General features: G+C 40.1%; 1 protein-coding gene across 1 annotated transcript; it reads right to left on the reverse strand.

The window, feature by feature from the left end:
• Positions 508-8,766, reverse strand: LOC109828887. Its single transcript, XM_020395870.1, has 3 exons — positions 8,636-8,766; positions 3,044-4,858; positions 508-2,718 (listed from the first exon to the last, which is right to left on the reverse strand). The coding sequence occupies exons 2-3, from the start codon at positions 4,763-4,765 to the stop codon at positions 763-765; spliced, it is 3,678 nt and encodes a 1,225-aa protein (XP_020251459.1). The 5' UTR covers positions 4,766-4,858; positions 8,636-8,766; the 3' UTR covers positions 508-762.

Raw genomic sequence — 18,318 nt, forward strand, 5'->3', positions numbered from 1 at the left:
TGGGCACGTTGGGTGGGCCCCCGCTGCACGTTGGGTGGGCCCCCGCTGTCCCCCACGTTCACAGTTTCTTCAACTGCAAAAATACACATCTAGCAAATACTACAACCAAGCACATAATTTCTTCAGAGAGAGACCAGGGCAACTTCACAGCACCATTTCTTCAAACTTGAACTTTAGATAATTAGAAAACAAATCCTTCAGAAATGAATCATTCTAGAAACGGAGTATACTCTCACAACTACTGTGACCATATGAACAAAGTTCAGCTTTGTACAATCGCACCACATAATATTTGCATGCGCGCAAGTCTTAGATTAATTCATGCCTACATATTTAGGGTTCCCCCTTAACAAATCATCACTAAACAACCCTCAAACTGCAACAACATAACAGCCCAAATTAAAATCAGTCGAGCAATCAAACACGTAACATGCGCAGCTATCAGAGAACATTCGAAAAACAAATGCAAATCGAACGCACAAAATACACTAGTCAGAAAAACTGAAATGAAAGAGGAACATGAAGCACAGACTTAACTGAGACAACACTAACAAGGATCACAACTTACAATATATAGCGCAGTAGTAACTCGGCAAAGACTGAAATGGAAGAGAACATGAAGCACAGACTTAACTGGGATAAATTATACAACACATAACAAGGATCGCAACTTACAATATATAGTGCGGTAGTAACTCGACAAAGAACTCCTGACTCAACTCTTCAGGCACACAGTACAACACTCTGTCAACATGAAATTTGTCATAAGAGGGCTTTAACTCGTCTGTTTGGCTTCACGTTTGCCCTTCTCTTCTTCTTCTTCTTCTGCTGTACCAGCTTTCTTTCCAAGTCTTTCACCCTCCCTGTCAGATTAGATATAACATCCGAATGCTGTTTTCCCGCCGCTAGAAGCTTCTCTACAATATCCTTCAATTTTTCATTTTCACTGACTAATTTCCTATCTTCTTTATTCCCGTATTTGTTCGCATATAAAGTGGATTTATCTGTTCCGTTGTGATCTTCACCATCTTTGCTTGATGCAGATAAACTTTCATTAAAATCAGCGATACCATCTTCCACATACTTATCTGCAGGAAGGAGCTGACTGGTGGGGGGACCATCAATTTTGTCAGCAAAGACCCTTAATCCGTTCTCATCATTACTTTCAGTAACTTCAGAAGTTCCTGTTGCCCATGCTTCAAGGTTTCCTGGCTGTGTCGCTTCAACATTGCCAATCTCCATAGCTTCTTCAGTGCACAGGATACAACTGTTGCATATACCATCATCAACATTTTTTACTACTGCTGTGGCGTCTGAATGACCGTTACTATCATCTCCAGCTCCAGCTCCAAGACCAACTGGTTCATGCTCCTGACGTTTGACCTCCACATCCTGATGTGGTTGTAAGCATTTCATCACATCACGGTCAGGAGATGAACCTCCAGAGGAAAGCAGATTGTTATCTTCTGCAGTGTCGATGGTTTCATCTTTCTTAGAATCACTCTCAGTGACCAGAAGTGGAGCCTCGCCAAATTCAGCCAATTCAATTGGGTCATCTTTTCCTCTTGCCATTTTTTCGAGCTTCTTCTGCTTAGGGTCAGATTCCTTGCTCCCAGAGGATGCGCTTTCTGAAGGTGTCTTGTGCCAACAAGCTTGGTCAGTCTCGACCGACAAATATATACTTGTATCCTGAGCTGGCTCAGATGTAATTGTGGGGCTATCTACATCATGCTTGCTTTTATTAGATCTATCACAATCTACATCTTCCAGCACAGGTTGCTTCTCTGTGCAATTCTCTCCTGCTGGCTGTACACATTCCAGCATTGGTCGCTTCTCTGTGCAATTCTCTTCTGCTGGTTGTACACATTCTAGCATTGGTTGTAAATACTCCCCAATTGGTTGCTTCTCTGTGCAATTCTCTTCTGCTGGTTGTACATACTCCAGCATCGGTTGCTCCTCTGTGCAATTTTCTTCTGCTGGTTGTACATACTCCAGCATTGGTTGCTTCTCTCTGCAATTCTCCTCTTCTGGTTGTACACATTCCAGTGGTGGTTGTACGTGCTCCACCATTGGTTGTTTATCTGTGCAATTCTCTTCTGCTGGTTGCACAGATTCCAGCGCTGGTTGTACATACTCCAGCATTGGTTGATTCTCTGTGCGATTCTCTCCTGCTGGTTGTACACATTCCAGCGTTGGTCGCTTTTCTGTGCAGTTCTCTTCTTCTGGTTGTACATACTCCCAGTTCTCTTCTTCTGGTTGTACATACTCCAGCGTCGATTGCTTCTCTGTGCAATTCGTTTCTGCAGGTTGTACACATTCCGCTGTTGGTTGCTTCTCTATGCAGTTCTCTTCTGCCGGTTGTACATACTCCAATGTTCGTTGCTTACCCACACAATTATCTTCTGCTGTTTCATCCAGAGAAGATAGACTAGCAACAAGAGAGGCTCCACCATCACAAGAAAAATCTACAGAATTTACATCAAGCTCCACTGGTGTCACCACACTGCCAATGGAGCTAATGTTGTCTTGCAAGGACTCTGACCTGGCTAAACTATCTGAGCTAGCAAAGGCAGCTCCCCCAGCCGTACTCCTTGTTTCCTCTTCATCGCTAGATGGCTTCTTTTCTTCAACACATCCCAAAGAATCAAGCTTCTCTTGTAAGAGGACAAGTTCCCTTGCGACACTTTTCCTGATGTCCCTCACACTAGGATGCAAGCCCTGTCGAATGTAATTAATTTCAGATAAGCAAACAATAGTCCTCAGAAACAATACGTAGGATTATTCAGCCTTATCAAAGTAACCAATATCAAAAAAGTATAAATCCAATTATTAGATAGTTGGTAACAGTGTATAACAAAATGCTTCATGCACAAAAATTTACTAAATTTTCTTTTAAATTAGTCTGCATTCCACTAGGACTTAGTTTCAAGTAGAAGAAATGAGAATAATGAAATGCATTTATAAAAGAAAGTATAGGAGTTGTCACTGTTTTTCTTTAAAATAAAAAAGAGGGGAAAAAAGACCACAGAAAATTTAAGCTTACCTGTATAGTATCCAGCTGCAGCAGTAGATTCATTAGCGTTTCACCAAAAAATGTCTTCTGCTTTGCACCCAATTCTTCAGGAGAGACTCCTGTAGTCTGTACTTGTGTCCTGATACTGTCCGCTTCTTCACAAATCTTCCTTATCTTTCGAAGTTTCTCGAGTGGTTGCCATTTTCTCACCTCAAATCCTCGATAAGCAGACTGAATAATCACTGCAGCATCGGTCTGCGATAAGTCTCGTTTTGTTCCCCTATCTTCCTTCACCTCTTTATTTTCTGAAGACCTTTCATGTTCATTATCCGCATCCATTTTCAGATCATTCTTACTTCCAGCAGAGTTACTTCCTTCAGAATCCTTATCGCCTCCAGTTTCACTGCCTACAGTTCTTGCCGTTTCCTCGAAGAAGGGTTCCTTGGACGGATCGCCTACAGGAATATGTATATTTTCCTGGCACTTCTGCTCTTCCACTGACTTACTTGAACCATTATCTTTCACACTAACAATATGTTTTCTCTCAGAGGTATTTTCTCCAGTTCCCTCCCGAGGACACAGCTCTTCATGATGTTTCCTGTCTTTGTGGCCTGGTGGACTAGGAGACCTTGATGCACCATTTGTCATCCTCTTCTTGGGCAAAGGGTCAACTCTTAAACAAACAGGACGCAATTTCGTTGACTTCACTGGCGATGGTCGTTCTTCCTCTAACTTCTTGTGCATTTCAATTTCTTTAGTTTTCTTCTCAAAGCTGGTAGCCTTCTCTTTATCAACCTTCTTTTCTTGCACTTCAGGCAAGCTAGTTTTCTTCTGACTTCTCTCTTCCATCGACTTCACAGGAATTGTCTTTGTTTTGCTCTCCTTTTCCCCTGGTATTTCTTTCTGTACTTCATTTTTGGATTCTTCCAAGGCTCTTGAATTCTTCTCATAGTCATCATTTCCAAGAAGCTTCAGAGGAATAATCTTAAGCTTTTCTGGTTCTTTAACAGAGCCTGGAGTAATTTCTTTCAAATTAGTCACAGCTTCCTGTGGTTTATCATAACCTGGCATCCATATTACTGGAAATGACTGCTGTGGCCATTTATTCTCGTTCTTCCGTTCTTCTTCTTGACTCGATACCTTGGAGCCGTCAATGCCCAAAGGCACCGAACCATTCAAGTACCCAGGCTGCAGCTGAGTATCTTTGCCTGCCTCCCTATCCTTAATGGAACTAACAGGGACCCAAACAACTGGCGATGAGTAGTTTGGCGGACGATCAGAACCAGAAGAGCCCCTATCCAGCTCTTTTTCAGGTACTGCCTCTTCAATCTTTGGAGCAGTATCACCTTTTCGATAGCACGAACTATTTGGACACCGACAACAATGACTGTGAGTATTGTCATAATCATGCTGAGTCCAATTAACTGCGTTATGTGGATGGGGGACAAAATAGGCAGGATATGAAGAGGGGTAAGGAAGATAGGGTCCATAGTAATGCGGATGAGATGGTGGCTGAACGTTAGGACAAAATTGCGGACTCAGGCCATAATAACCAGGAGGAAAGCCGTGACCGCAACAGCCACTATGATCTCTCAAATTCGGCTGGTTGAACTCATGGGAAGGAGAAGGAACAAATGCTGATGGTCTTACAGACCCCCAGCCAGAACAGTATTGACACGGGTAGGAATTAGGCTCTTTCTGATAAGGAAAATTTTGAAAGTATGGTCCCGTGTATTGGTAAGAAGGAAACATCGTTTATGAATAGGACAACCCTGTGGAAGACCTCCCTCAAGACTCCCTTCGGTCTAGCTCACCAGGTTGAGATCAATAACACAGTGAATAATCCTGCCAAAAAAATTGGTTTGAGAATATAATCAGCAATATTGTAAGTCTCTATGATACTAGGACTAGGTACTGTCACTTTTATTAAACTGGTCTTTACTAGAAGAATGATAAACAATAATTAAAAAAACCAGTCTTGCCTGCTATATATCTATACTATTATGTTATACACATAGTGGGGGTACCAAAAATATTTAAGGACATTTTACAATCCAATAGAAGTGTGAGGGGTACATTGGTAATTTCTCTTCCTTTCTTTTTGTCACTTTTTTTTCTTTTTCTAGAGCATTATAGACAATAACATGAATGTACAGTTAAAGTTTTCTAACTCAACTCGCATTATGCTACATGCAAATGCACGCGCCGTAGTTATTGAACCTATTTATTCTAAATTTTATATAAAAAAAGTGAACTACATTTTAATACCCTAAAGTTTCATCAATAATTTCTTAACTTTTATATCATATTCTCCAAAATAGTTAAGATATAATTTTATAAAAATGTAAGTTTTAGTCTTATTCGAGCATGAGAATATAACTTTCCATTCACTAAATGCCAACAAAAATCTTTGTGGAAAATTTTTTTTACTCAATAATATAAAAATTATAAGGAGTTGCTAAAAAATTTCTCCAACTTAAATTAAAAGTATTTTCAAAAGTGACATGCATTTAATAATCGGAAAAGAAGCTTAGGGGGTGTTTGTTTCATCAAAAATTTTGACATTTGGTATGGATTACAAGTTTTAGAATCAAAAAGTGAGTTTTTTTTATTTTGGGATTCCATATATGGTGTTTGTTTTAAGAAAATTTTTAGAATATTGAATCTCAAAAATGCAAAAAGTACCCAATTTTTAGAATTTGTCAAATCCTCTCAATTGGAGAGGATTTTACAAATCCCATAAATGAGTGCGCTTACCTCTCAATCGGAGAAGATTTGACAAATCTCAATTTTATCTTTTTATGGGAGGTAACCTCACCAAGATAGCATATTCATCATATTACAAAATTTTAACATTTAATAATGCTATAATTTGAGCTTGAAACAAACAAAATATTACAAATTGTAGTATTCCAAATCCTAAAATATTAATAAAACATAACATTTTAGAAATCCCAACCCATAACAAAACACCTATGGATCTCAAATTCCATGGTGAAATCCATATCATAAAATTAAAAATTCCATGGTGAAATCCATATCATAAAATTATAGAATTTAAAACAAACACCATTTTATATATTAGTCTCTTACAATGTATAACTTGATAAATATTTAATTATGTCAGTTCAAATCCTATTTTCATTCATGATTTAGAATGTTCTAAACATAGAAAGAAGATGGATATTAATTCTTGTGAATGAAATCCTATTATCATTCATAATTTACAATCTTCTAGAAATATGAGAGAAACGAAAAAAAATTCTTTCATATGCAAAATTACCAATATGCCCTTACTCTTCTATTATGATGAAAAATGTCCTTCATTTTGGTACCCCTAGTAAGATGTTAAAAAAGCAGCATCCATACCTATCAAAATATGTAATGTAAGAGATATAAATATACAAAGATAAACAAGATAAGGTTCTATCCTTCAAAAAATTATTAGATATGAATGAATATAAATACAATAATTTTGAATATAAATACAATAATTTAAATTTCCATATGTTTTAATCTAAATATTACCAAAAATACAGATATATCTACATAACTGAGCTAAAAATAATTAAATATAATAATTTGATGATAAAATATGAAATGTACTCCTCTTGTTAACATTATTATTATTTATTAATATTATTTAAAGTACTCTCAGGATGATATTTTAAAAATAAAATATCAAATTAAAATGTATCCTATTTTCTTTCATTAAATCACATTACCAATGGAAGTGACACATCTGTCACACCCAATTTCAAAGGAGGTAACATAAAATAACTCATCTCCACTGCAAAAAATATTATAATATTTCCTATAAAACTTAATTAAACTTTACTGTAAGTGCCCCTTCTAATTTATATAGAATTTGAGATGATTAAGTTCTCGCATTTTCACAAGTAATAACACCACGAAAGCAATGCTGCCGCTATCCGCCCCTCAGATGGGGGAAATCCCTCATGGAACAAGTAATTGATATGCTTAGCTACTAACATGTATTTAAAGGATCAACCAAAACTCATGCTAGTAAATAGGTAAATTAAGTCAACATTAAGATGAATGGCATAGAAAGCTAAAACGCTCCAAAAACAACAGTCAAACAAAAAGAATCCAGCAGGTACAGGAAGAAGTATAATCATTATCTTTTAAGCACATATTGAGATAACTTTTAGGTAGCTAAGCAACGGTATCATGTACAGAGAAAATGAAATATTTCATACCAAGTCAGGTACTCAGGTATCATATATTTGCTATGATTCCGCTTCTCAATTGTTTTTTGTTTCTTGACACGGCCTTTATAATGTTTCAGACGCTAATTTAATAATGTTAGATTCAAGAGTTTCTTCATATGAGGATATATATGTTTTGCGAACTTACGGATAACATAATGCATCAGGACCTAAAAGATTTCTAGTTTGTTTCATCACTAGTTTTGGAATGCCATTAAGGTTGAGCTATATTCTGCTACTTCAATAGTTCCAAAGATTACCCCTCAAAATAATAATAATTTTAAAGACTAAAGCTGTAGTTGTAATGCTTTCATAATTCTGTTCAGGTTCTAATTTGAGTACATGTTATATATTAAGCTAAGATTGAATCTTGACTTAAATTGTTACTTAGATACTGTGTATTTTTTGAATCTTGATTTAATTGTTACTAAAATACTGTTGTACTGTTGCCTACCTTGCACCTAAATACCCTCAATTTTTTTTGGCATTATGTACCCAAAAATCTTCAAGAAAAAAAAAACACTTTAATACCTATCAAAATCCTGTTTTAAAATAGGATTACATCACGTTTAGTAGAAATATGGTGATTGTAACAGTAACTTCGACAAAAATTAAGACTAAAAAGTTCTAAACTTACATGTGAATTACGCATAAGAATTTCCGGAGGGAAATTCTTGCAATTGCAGAGGGTATTTAAGCACAACTTTTAAAAACTTTATAAGTGCTGCCAAACACAAGTGCGGGTACACAAATGCAAAGTACGCGAAACTATAGGGTGTACAAGGGCAAAGTTGTGGATAGATTGGGCTCATGGCTTGAGAAATGAGGTTTAACTTCATAATAGTGCTTCGAATCAAACTGAATAGTGCTTTCAATCAAACTGGCTCTCTTGGACAATTTTTTGGGATTTGCATCACATTAGAAGAAGAAAAAAATGTTCAAGTAACCAAGCTAGAGATTGGGGGTGTCATGTAATCGTTGGGTACACGGAGATCGAGTTTGAAATTAAAAAGAGAAGAAAGAACCTTCTCCTCCAAAAGTTCTAGCCAACGCACACTGATTTAAGATAGATTAATTATGCTAATGTAGATTAATCTCTCTCTACGGTAGGTGGGACTATAATTTATAGGACCCGATCAAGTGAAGACAGTTCTCAATTTCGAAGTTGATTCGTTGAGGACTGTCATGGAAATATCAGCTAACAGATCAGATTTGAAAATTATGATATCTCATATATCATTCGTCTTTATAATTTCCATTTGACATTTTTGAATGCTAGAGGGCTCATCACATCCAAGTAGAAGCATGCATGATCCCGTCCTAATCCTCACGACGTCACCGCGCGCACAAAATCAAATTCTCAAAATCGAAAACAAAGAATCAAACTACTTACAGATTAAAGAAAAATCCTGCCGACCGATCCGACGAGCCAAATGACTTCGATCCCGGAGCAATTCTCGCCACAAACCCCTTCAGTCTCTCGCTTGCTTGCTTGCTTGCTTTCTTCTCTCTGTTGTTGTCGTGCGCTCTCTTCGCGTCCGGGGCCCCTTATTTATCCTTGAGCTTGAGTGGGCCCCGTCTGCCTGTGCTCGAACTTTCTCGTTCTCTCTCTGATGACTCGCTCTCTTTCTGGACGTTTCTGGTTGCCTCTACAGTTGTCAACCGCCCTTAACTTTCGGAATGGTCATTTTAGATATCAGTCCCTTAACTTTTTAATAATTACACATTAGTCTCTCAAATCTTTGATGTTGCTCGGGAGACCCCAAATCCAAGTTATGTTCTGATTTGTGTTTATAGGAAGTTTAAATAGTGGCTGTTGCTTTGTTGCCTGTCCCCCCATCCTTGCACTCTTTGGTCATTAAACCAATATCGATTCTCTATCATTCCTCTCTGGCCTCTTTTGATAAGCTTCCTATAAACACAAGCTTCATGCTTAGGCTCTCTCCTTAATAGATGGTTTGATCCTAACATAAATCACCAGTGATATTTGTTTTGCGTAGCGGAACCGGAGGAACACACAACCGCAAACGAGATTAGAGAACAAACAACAACCAAGGTGCAAAGACTACTACCAGGGCGTGGAGCTTAGGAGGTCATCTAGGGTATCCAAACTGAATTTTAGTTATATTTTATCACTAGATTATTTGCTTTTGACAGATTACAGTGAACTAGAGTGCTATGAGGAGGCTATGCAAGTTAGTGAATCTCAGCAGTGGGAGCATACAATGCAAGAAGAGATGGATTCTCTACACTCGAACGAGACATGAGAGTTAACCCAGCTACCTGCACAGAAGAAAGCCTTACAAAACAAATGGGTCTATCGGGTCAAACAAGAGAGTGATCAGTGATGAAAGCAAGATGTACAAGCTCAGATTAGTTGTGAAAGAGTTCCAACAACAAGGAGTGGATTATACGAAGATATTTTCCCCCGTTGTAAAGCTTACAACCATCAGAATGGTGTTGAGCTTAGTAGCTACAGAAGATCTCTACCTTGAGCAGTTAGATATGAAGACTATCTTTCTTCTTGGTGAATTGGATGAAGAAATCTACATGAAGCAATCCGTTGGATTCATTGAGAAAGGAAAGCAAGAGATAATGTGTAAGCTCAAGAAGAGCTTGTATGGATTGAAACAGGCTTCAAGACAATGGTACAAAAAGTTCGACAACTTCATGCAGAGCAATGGCTATGGAAGATGCAATTCAGATTATTATTGCTATTTTAAGAGATTCGAGTCCAGCTATTGTTTGGTTCGAAAGTTAGTTTCTTCATTGTAGGATTCATTACAACTTCAGTCATTAAAATAAGTTCAAAATGAATGACTTTTTTTAAGACTCCTTACATAATTAAAATTAAAAAGATTACAAATTTCTTTAAAACACACGCAGAGGACGTTTATCACTTGCTGTTTACGTTGGGTCTTTGCCTGTGTCGAGGTTTATCCGTGGACCACTGCAGATCAGATCCGGTTGATCGAAAGGCTAAATGTTTGTTGCTTCACAAAGAAAACAAGAACAGAAGTAAATAAACTCAACCAAGTGAGATCACTACTCTTCTAAAGATCAGTACAAATTTTGATCTCAAGCAATGGTAGAACGAGCCTCAGATCTCTCGAAACGCTCCTTCTTTATATCAGAGTTTGTCAAAATCTACTAGCCCTCCTCTGAAATTCATGGGATTCACTCTCTAAACCGACAGCACATCGCCCTCCTTTCAGAATTTTAGATCTCCTGCGTATAGGATCCTAGGCTTGTATTTATAGGCTTTAGTTACGGTGTTTTAGGATAAGAATAAGTGATTTGGCCTCATCTTTAGTTAATAACAACCTAAGCATATTTAGGGATGATATCCAAGTAGTTGGGAGGCTCTAAAATGAACAAATCCTGAGAAAACATCCAAGTATGTGTTTTCAGGAACTGGGGTCCGAGTCAATTCAATGTGACCCGTGGGTGTGCGGGTCACATTAAGGTGACCCGCGGGTGTGCGGATCACATTAACATGATCCGCACGATTGCGGGTCACATTAATGTGACCTGCAAGGGTGCGGGTCACATCAACGTGACCCACACGGGTGCGGGTCATTTTGATGTAAGCGCAAACCGGCGGGTCGCTTTGATGCGATTTCCAAGCGACTATATCTTGTTTTGGTCTTGTTCTATCATTTCACGGATTTGTACATTTCACCGACTCACTTTATGTGTTTTGTCATTTCGTCTTAGCATCGGATAATCTCATGATGACGTTTATCGCCTTTGTTTCATTTCAAACTACGTGTGAGGACCTATAGGTAATTTTTGATGCCTACAGATACCCCCTCCAAAGTGTTTCAGCCTCATTCTTTTATAGAGAAGTCTGAAATACTTTAGATTTGATATGTCCCATCTTTAATCCTTAGATTTCTTTAGCTTTCAGGCTATTCAGTATTTTATCGAATAGCTAAAATTCTTTTGGTACTGCTTTTATCGTCTGGCAATTGTCGAAATCTTGAACTGAAACCGATATGTTGTTTTCTGAATTCAGTTCATATCGTTGAATCGACGTTGAACTTATCATCCTCGTTAGGAATTCATATCTGAACCACGATTAAACTCCCCGGGGTTAATTTGGAATTGAGAAGTATCCTGAACCTTATTTTGGCGAAATTATTGACGCGTTGATTGGCATTAGACCTTCATTGTAACGCGTTGACTGGTGTTGACCTTCATTGCAATGCGTTAACCAGCATTGACTTGCACTGTAACGTGTTGATCGGCGTGAACACAGTTTATATTCATACGTTAACTAGAGCCTACACAGTTTAAGCTCGATCGGCATTGTAACGCGTGACAGGCCTAAGTGTAGAGGTTGCTGGACTAACCGTTAATGCTGGTTCATCTACAGGTATGGATCTTACCCTTACATCCCGCTAGTTATTTGCTTAATCATAGGAGAGTTTTGGTTGTAGGACCAGCTATTAGAGCTGATACGGCTACCACTGCGAATGCGTCCAAGGTCCTTCGTGGAAACTTCGACTGGAATTGATGTTCTCCCGGGTGTTCAAGTCACAAGACCGACTGATGAAGTTGGTGCATCAGTGATTTTTGTACCTTATTACGATTACTTATTCTGTTTAGAATAAATAACCATAATACTTATAGGATTTTTTTGCTAAACTCTCAGCCATAAACGAATTTGATGAGCCTTTACTGATCACCGTTTGAATCGGGCTAGCATGTGAATTATTTAAACCCATTTCATATGTAACTGTAGGCTGTCTAAAAATCACAATAGATAGCTGATCCCCATCAAACACCGATGATGGAAGTTACAATCTGACGACTTCCAGAAGGTTACAATTTGAAGACTTTCACGTAGATCGCTAAAGGTTACAATCTGACGACCTTCACGACAACCGATGAGAGCTCTAGTTCAACAGCCTTCACAATCAACATCGGGAGTTACAATCTGACGACTCTCATATATCAGAGAGATAAAGCAAAGATTACAAAATGACGATCTTTGCAACGCTTCGATAGAAAGAGACTACAAATCGACGATCTCTTCAAATCAAACTGTGGAAGTCCTCCCCGCACACCAGCATCAAGACGCATCGCCCAAACGCAGCTCCAACCGCTGCCCAACGCAGCTCCAAGCGCTGCCAGACGCAACTCTATACCGCTACCAAACACACCTTCACTCGCTGCCAAACGCAGCTTCCAAGCCGCCAAACGCAGCTTCCAACAAGATGCCAACGTAGTTTCCAGCCGCTGCGTCCGAGCTTCCAGATGCTGCGTTCAAGCTTTTAGGCATTGCGTTTGGACACAGAATTCATGCCAGAACGCGGGCCTGCGTTTGACTCGTTCAAACACGAGCTGAACAGTTTCAAAACCGTTTCCCACGATCTGAGGGGATCACAACTCCACTCAGGAGTGATTTAAGGGGCGGTTACATCCCATTAGCCCCACTTAGGAGCGAATTAAGGAGGTGGTTACACCCCTTAATCCCCTATAAATAACTAAAAATCAATTCAGTTCAGGGGTTCGGGCGGTCGGTTGGAACTTCTTGGCTCGTCAACAGGATCCTTAGAGCATTTCTGGAGCTTGGGAGATCTGCAACAAGAGCTTCTTCATCGAGATCGGCAACAAGATCTTCTTCATCCTTGACTTATAACCGACTTTCGGTTAAATCAACTCTTTCATAGAGTTTTAAGCTCGTTCAGAGTTCTCCACAACGTCAAATCGTGAGGAGAAGACCACGTTCTAGTGAAACAAGACATCGGATCGTCAACGATAAGCAAACTCGACACGAGCATTCGAGGGAGGCATCTCATCGCCACCGTGAAGAACTCAGAATTAAACAAAGGGGAGAATCCAGATCATTCTCTTCTCTTTTGTAATAAGGAAATCCAATTGTAATTGAGATTAAAGGAATACAAATCAAATTTTCCTTCATTGTCTTTTTACTGCAAATTTTCCACAAACAAAAGATGGCGACTCCGCTGGGGACAAGCTTCTGTGACGAAGAAGTGGTGGCGCAATTCGATGTTCATCTCACTGGAACAACCGTCGAAACTCTCGTGATAGAGTTTGATCAAGCCAAGTTTGAGGAGGCTCTCTCATCCGGATCCCTTAGCCCCAAGGCTATGCGCAAGATCCACAAAGTCTCCAAGGAGACTAAAGCTCCAATTGTTGCTCCTATGCCGAAGGAAGCCTTCTCCTTCAACCAAGAATGCTCGAACAGCCCCTCCTCCGAAGGAGTGGGCTCAGCTTCGGCCAAACTCGTCCACCGAGTTGAAGGTGTCGCTGCCAAAGCCTTAAAGCAGGCTAAGAAGAACGTAGCTCGACGAAGGATAAGATCCCTACGACGAGCACATCTCTGTGAATGCCGATCTTCAAGTCAGCACGAGCTTCGTGTTTGTGAGCCTAAACGCGACCCTATGCCCTGCGTTTCTGTTTCAGAATGCAAGTCTCGCGTCTATGAGCCCAAACATAGGCTGCCGCTCGACGCAGGAGGAGATCCCTACGACGAGCACATCTCCGAGAATATCGATCATCAAGTCAACATGAGCTTCGTGTTTGTAAGCCTAAACGCAACCATGTGCTCTGCGTTTCTGCTTCAGAACGCAAGCCTCGCATCCATGAGCCCAAACATAGGCTCTGTGTGAATAAGACTGAACGCAGCCCTCAGAACTGCATTTCACCATGTGCTCTATCGGGCAGCGAGACCCCCGAATACTCTGCGTAGCGCAACTAGATTGAGGGGCGGATATAAAAAGTCCATGGATTCAAAGTATCTCAACCAGATCCATGTTCACCAAGAGCCAGTCCTGTCCAATCGTGGACTGGGGGTTCCAATTCAAACCTCACAATCAGTGAGTAATTCTCTTCGAATCTTTACAACAGATTTGAGAGAGTTCATATCGAGAGAAAGACTGATGCAACAAGTCATTCGTTCATTCCAATGTGAACGACTGATTCCTACGGTCCTCTTGGGATGTCAATGTTGTTCATATGCGACCAAACAATTGGTGTTCGACCGATTAACGCATGTTACCTTGCCCAACCAACAACGACGTTCTCACAGGAAGAAGTCTCCAGAGACCCAGTATCCTAGAGTCACTATCAATGTGATTGGCAGAGGGAAAGCCTCAGGTCCTAGTTCCAATGACTCAGAGACAAGTCGTTCACCGACCGTCAGAGAAATCACTAACGAGTTTGAAGGGATCTACCAACGCACTCGGACGCGAACAGGAGCAATTCCCCCTGTCAATTATCGGAGGTTAGCCAGAGGAACTAATTCCGATGATGAACACTCCGCCATTGCGGAGTCTTAATCATCAAGCTCTTTCATTGGGCATGAGAGTTTCACCCACATGGCAGAACATTCTGAAGATCTTTCAAAGAGGGTTGCTGAGCAAGACGCCATGCTCAAATCACAGCAGAAGACCCTCAATAAACTCCTAGACCTGTTGACTCAACTCATCGCAGACAAGGCTAAATCTCAGAAGACAGATTCGCCACCTAGGCAAGAATCCTCCCGGAGAGGAAAAACGTTTTCATCCCGACCTCACACAAGCAGAGGAAAGGAAAAAGTGGTTGATGACACGGCTTCTGACCAAGAAGCCCATAACTTGGAATCTTTCTCTGATGAAGGAAGAAAGACTGAGAACGAGTATAATCTCCAGTCTGCCAAAATGGAAGAATTGGAAGCCCGCCTCAATGCCATGGCCAACAGAAGCGAGCTCCAAGACGAGGGAGTTGTCAGACCCTATCCTGCCGAATGGGATGCAGCCCCTTATCCTCCAAAATTCGAGGTCCCGACGCTACAAACTTTTGACGGCACGGGATCACCGAACCAACATATCTATCATTTCAAGTCACAGACTGGGAATGTGATATCAAACGACGCCATACTGGCTCGATTATTCATTGGCACCCTCAAGGGAGTTGCCTTTGAATGGTTTAGAAAATTACCTGCCGGATGTATCCAAAAGTGGACGGATTTAGAGAGACTTTTCCTATCAAGATTCTTTGAAGATGATACAGAAGTCTCCATTCATACCCTTCTCGCCACTAAGCAGAAGAAGAGGGAGTCTGTCAAAGCCTTCGTCAAAAGGTTTCGAACCATGGCTCTCCGGTGTTCGTCAGGTATGACACAGTCTACCCTAGTGGAGACCTGTCGGCACAATTTGCAAACCGACCTCCTAGCCCGAATCGGAGTTGCATAATGTCGTTCTTGGAGACAACTAATCTCTCAAGGTGAACAGGCTCAAAAGATTATTGCCAGGATCAAAACTGAAGAACAAAATAGGCAGGATCAACCTGAGCAATCGGACCGAGCCCAACCTTCACCTGAGCAATCGGATCAAGCTCACTCTTCCCAGTCAGAATCGGAAGATACTACGGCCACTAAAGCTAATCCTCCTCTTCAGTAGGATGGCAGGTCCAACAACTATCATGTTAACAATTACCTCTGATAGTCAACCTAATTAGATAGTGGCCCGTTAAGAGATGTGCCATGTTTACTCCTTTTTCCCCTGTACTTGTTCAAGACTGGGGGTTGGTTTATTTAGATTATGAATAATAAATTTTCTGAGTTGTCATGTTCAACAGAATACCTCTGTCAACGACAAAATCTATCAAAACTATCACGTTAACAGTTACCTCTGATAGTCTAGTTTCTTCAAATTTCCCCACCAATCCTCCTCAATAGGATGGCGGGTCCACCAAAACTATCACGTTAACCGTCACCTCTGATAGTCCTTTTCCTCCAAATTCCTCCACTAATCCTCTTCAAGTAGGATGGCGGGTCCACAAAACTATCACGTTAACAGTTACCTCTGATAGTCAAACTCATTAGATAATAGCCTACCAGGTGATGTGCCTCTATTCCGACTTCATGGATAGTGCCCCACTAGGTGATGTGCCTTGTCTACCTCTTTTTATTCCCCTGCTAAGTCTTAATCAAGACTGGGGGTTGGTTACTTGGAATCCATTGGATTAAGAGTAATAAATCTTTCACATCGTCAAGTTAACATTACACATCTGATGATCATCACCCCACAGAGTATATGAATGCAGCTTGCATCACTCCTAATTTGTCACGTTAACAATACACCTCTGACAATCAACTTATCAATCCTTGTCAATAGGATGATAGGTCCTCGAAATTGCTCAAATCGCAATCTTCCCCAGCAAGACACTAAGTCTTCAAAATCTTGTTCAAATCACAGGTATCAGAAGTCATCGTTCCTGATGATAAACTCACCTAGCAAGTTTCCCCAGTGAGACGCTAATTTCTAAAATCTTGTGCACGTCACAAGTACACATTCCTGTCACGTTAATATCACACCTCTGACAAAATCAACTTATCAATCCTTTTCAATAGGATGATAAGTCTACAAAGTTGCTCCAATCGCAACATAAATCCTGTCACGTTAACACTAAACCTCTAACAAAATCCACTTATCAATCCTCGTCAATAGGATGATAAGTCCACAAAGTTGTTCTCATCACAACACACATTCCTGTCACGTTAATATCACACCTCTGACAAAATCAACTTATCAATCCTTTTCAATAGGATGATAAGTCTACAAAGTTGCTCCAATCGCAACATAAATCCTGTCACGTTAACACTAAACCTCTGACAAAATCCACTTATCAATCCTCGTCAATAGGATGATAAGTCCAAATTGCTGCGTCTGAGCTTCCAAACACTGCGTTTGAACACAGAATTCGCATCAGAACATGGATTTTGCGTTTGACTCGTTCAAACACGAGCTGAATCTGATAATTAACTTATCGACTCTCCCCAATAGAGCGATAAGTTCTCAAAGTTGCCCTGATCACAACATCTTCCTGTCACGTTAATATCACACCTCTGAAAAAATTCACTTATCAATCTTCTTCAATAGGATGATAAGTCCATAAAGTTGCTCCGATCGCAACATCGACTCTCCCCAATAGAGCGATAGGTCCTCAAAATTTGCCCTGATCACAACATCTTCCTGTCACGTTAATATCACACCTCTGAAAAAATTCACTTATCAATCTTCTTCAATAGGATGATAAGTCCATAAAGTTGCTCCGATCGCAACAAATTCCCGTCATGTTAACACCAAACCTCTGACAATCCACTTATCAATCTTCTTTAATAGGATGATAAGTCCACAAAGTTGCTCCAATCACAACACAAATCATGTCACGTTAACACTAAACCTCTGGCAAAATTCACTTATCAATCCTCGTCAATAGGATGATAAGTCCTCAAAGTTGCTCCGATCGCAACATTCTCCTGTCACGTTAACATCACACCTCTGACAAAAACCCACTTATCAATCCTCATCAATAGGATGATAAGTCCACAAAGTTGTTCCAATCGCAACACAATCTTATCACGTTAATATCACACCTCTGACGACATAATCAACTTATCGACTCTCTTCAATAGAGCGATAGGTCCATAAAATACTGTTAGGTTAACATCACACCTCTAACAGTCAAACCCCCCCCAATGAACTTGTTAATCCTTTTTCAACAAGAATAGCAAGTTTTTATTATAAAATCCCCAGTGGATTAGAGATTTTCTGAAATTATCCTAGTGATAATAAAGAAAGTTTCTGAATTTCACTCTAAGTGAAAATTCACGCCAAGTTAATACTACACCTCTGGCACTTCTCATTTTCTTTCAGTGTTTCAAGTGAAAATATAACACAGAAAGAAACAGTGGCAAAGCCTACGTATTCAACATCGTAGCACCAAAAATCCATGTCTTACACGCATGGGGGACTTTATCTCGATCCCTAATTAGAGATAAGCCTACGCCTGACACGCGTTGCCGGTTAGTCTTTTCCCGTAAAAATGACAAAATCTATGTATTCAAAATCATAGCATCAAGTCTAAGAGGGTTCATTCTCTTAGCACAACGTTACATGTGGAACGGACTTAGACAATCCACATGCTAGCCCGACTCAAACGGTAGTCGGTAAAGGCTTATCAAATCCGTTGATGGCTGAGGGTTTGCCAAAAATCCTATGCACATTTGCAGGTCCATCAGCTTAATGGATGTGAGCCGAGATTTAAAACAGATGAGCCAAA

This window comes from Asparagus officinalis, chromosome 1, assembly GCF_001876935.1.
Source record: "Asparagus officinalis chromosome 1, Aspof.V1, whole genome shotgun sequence".
Taxonomy (NCBI): domain Eukaryota; kingdom Viridiplantae; phylum Streptophyta; class Magnoliopsida; order Asparagales; family Asparagaceae; genus Asparagus; species Asparagus officinalis.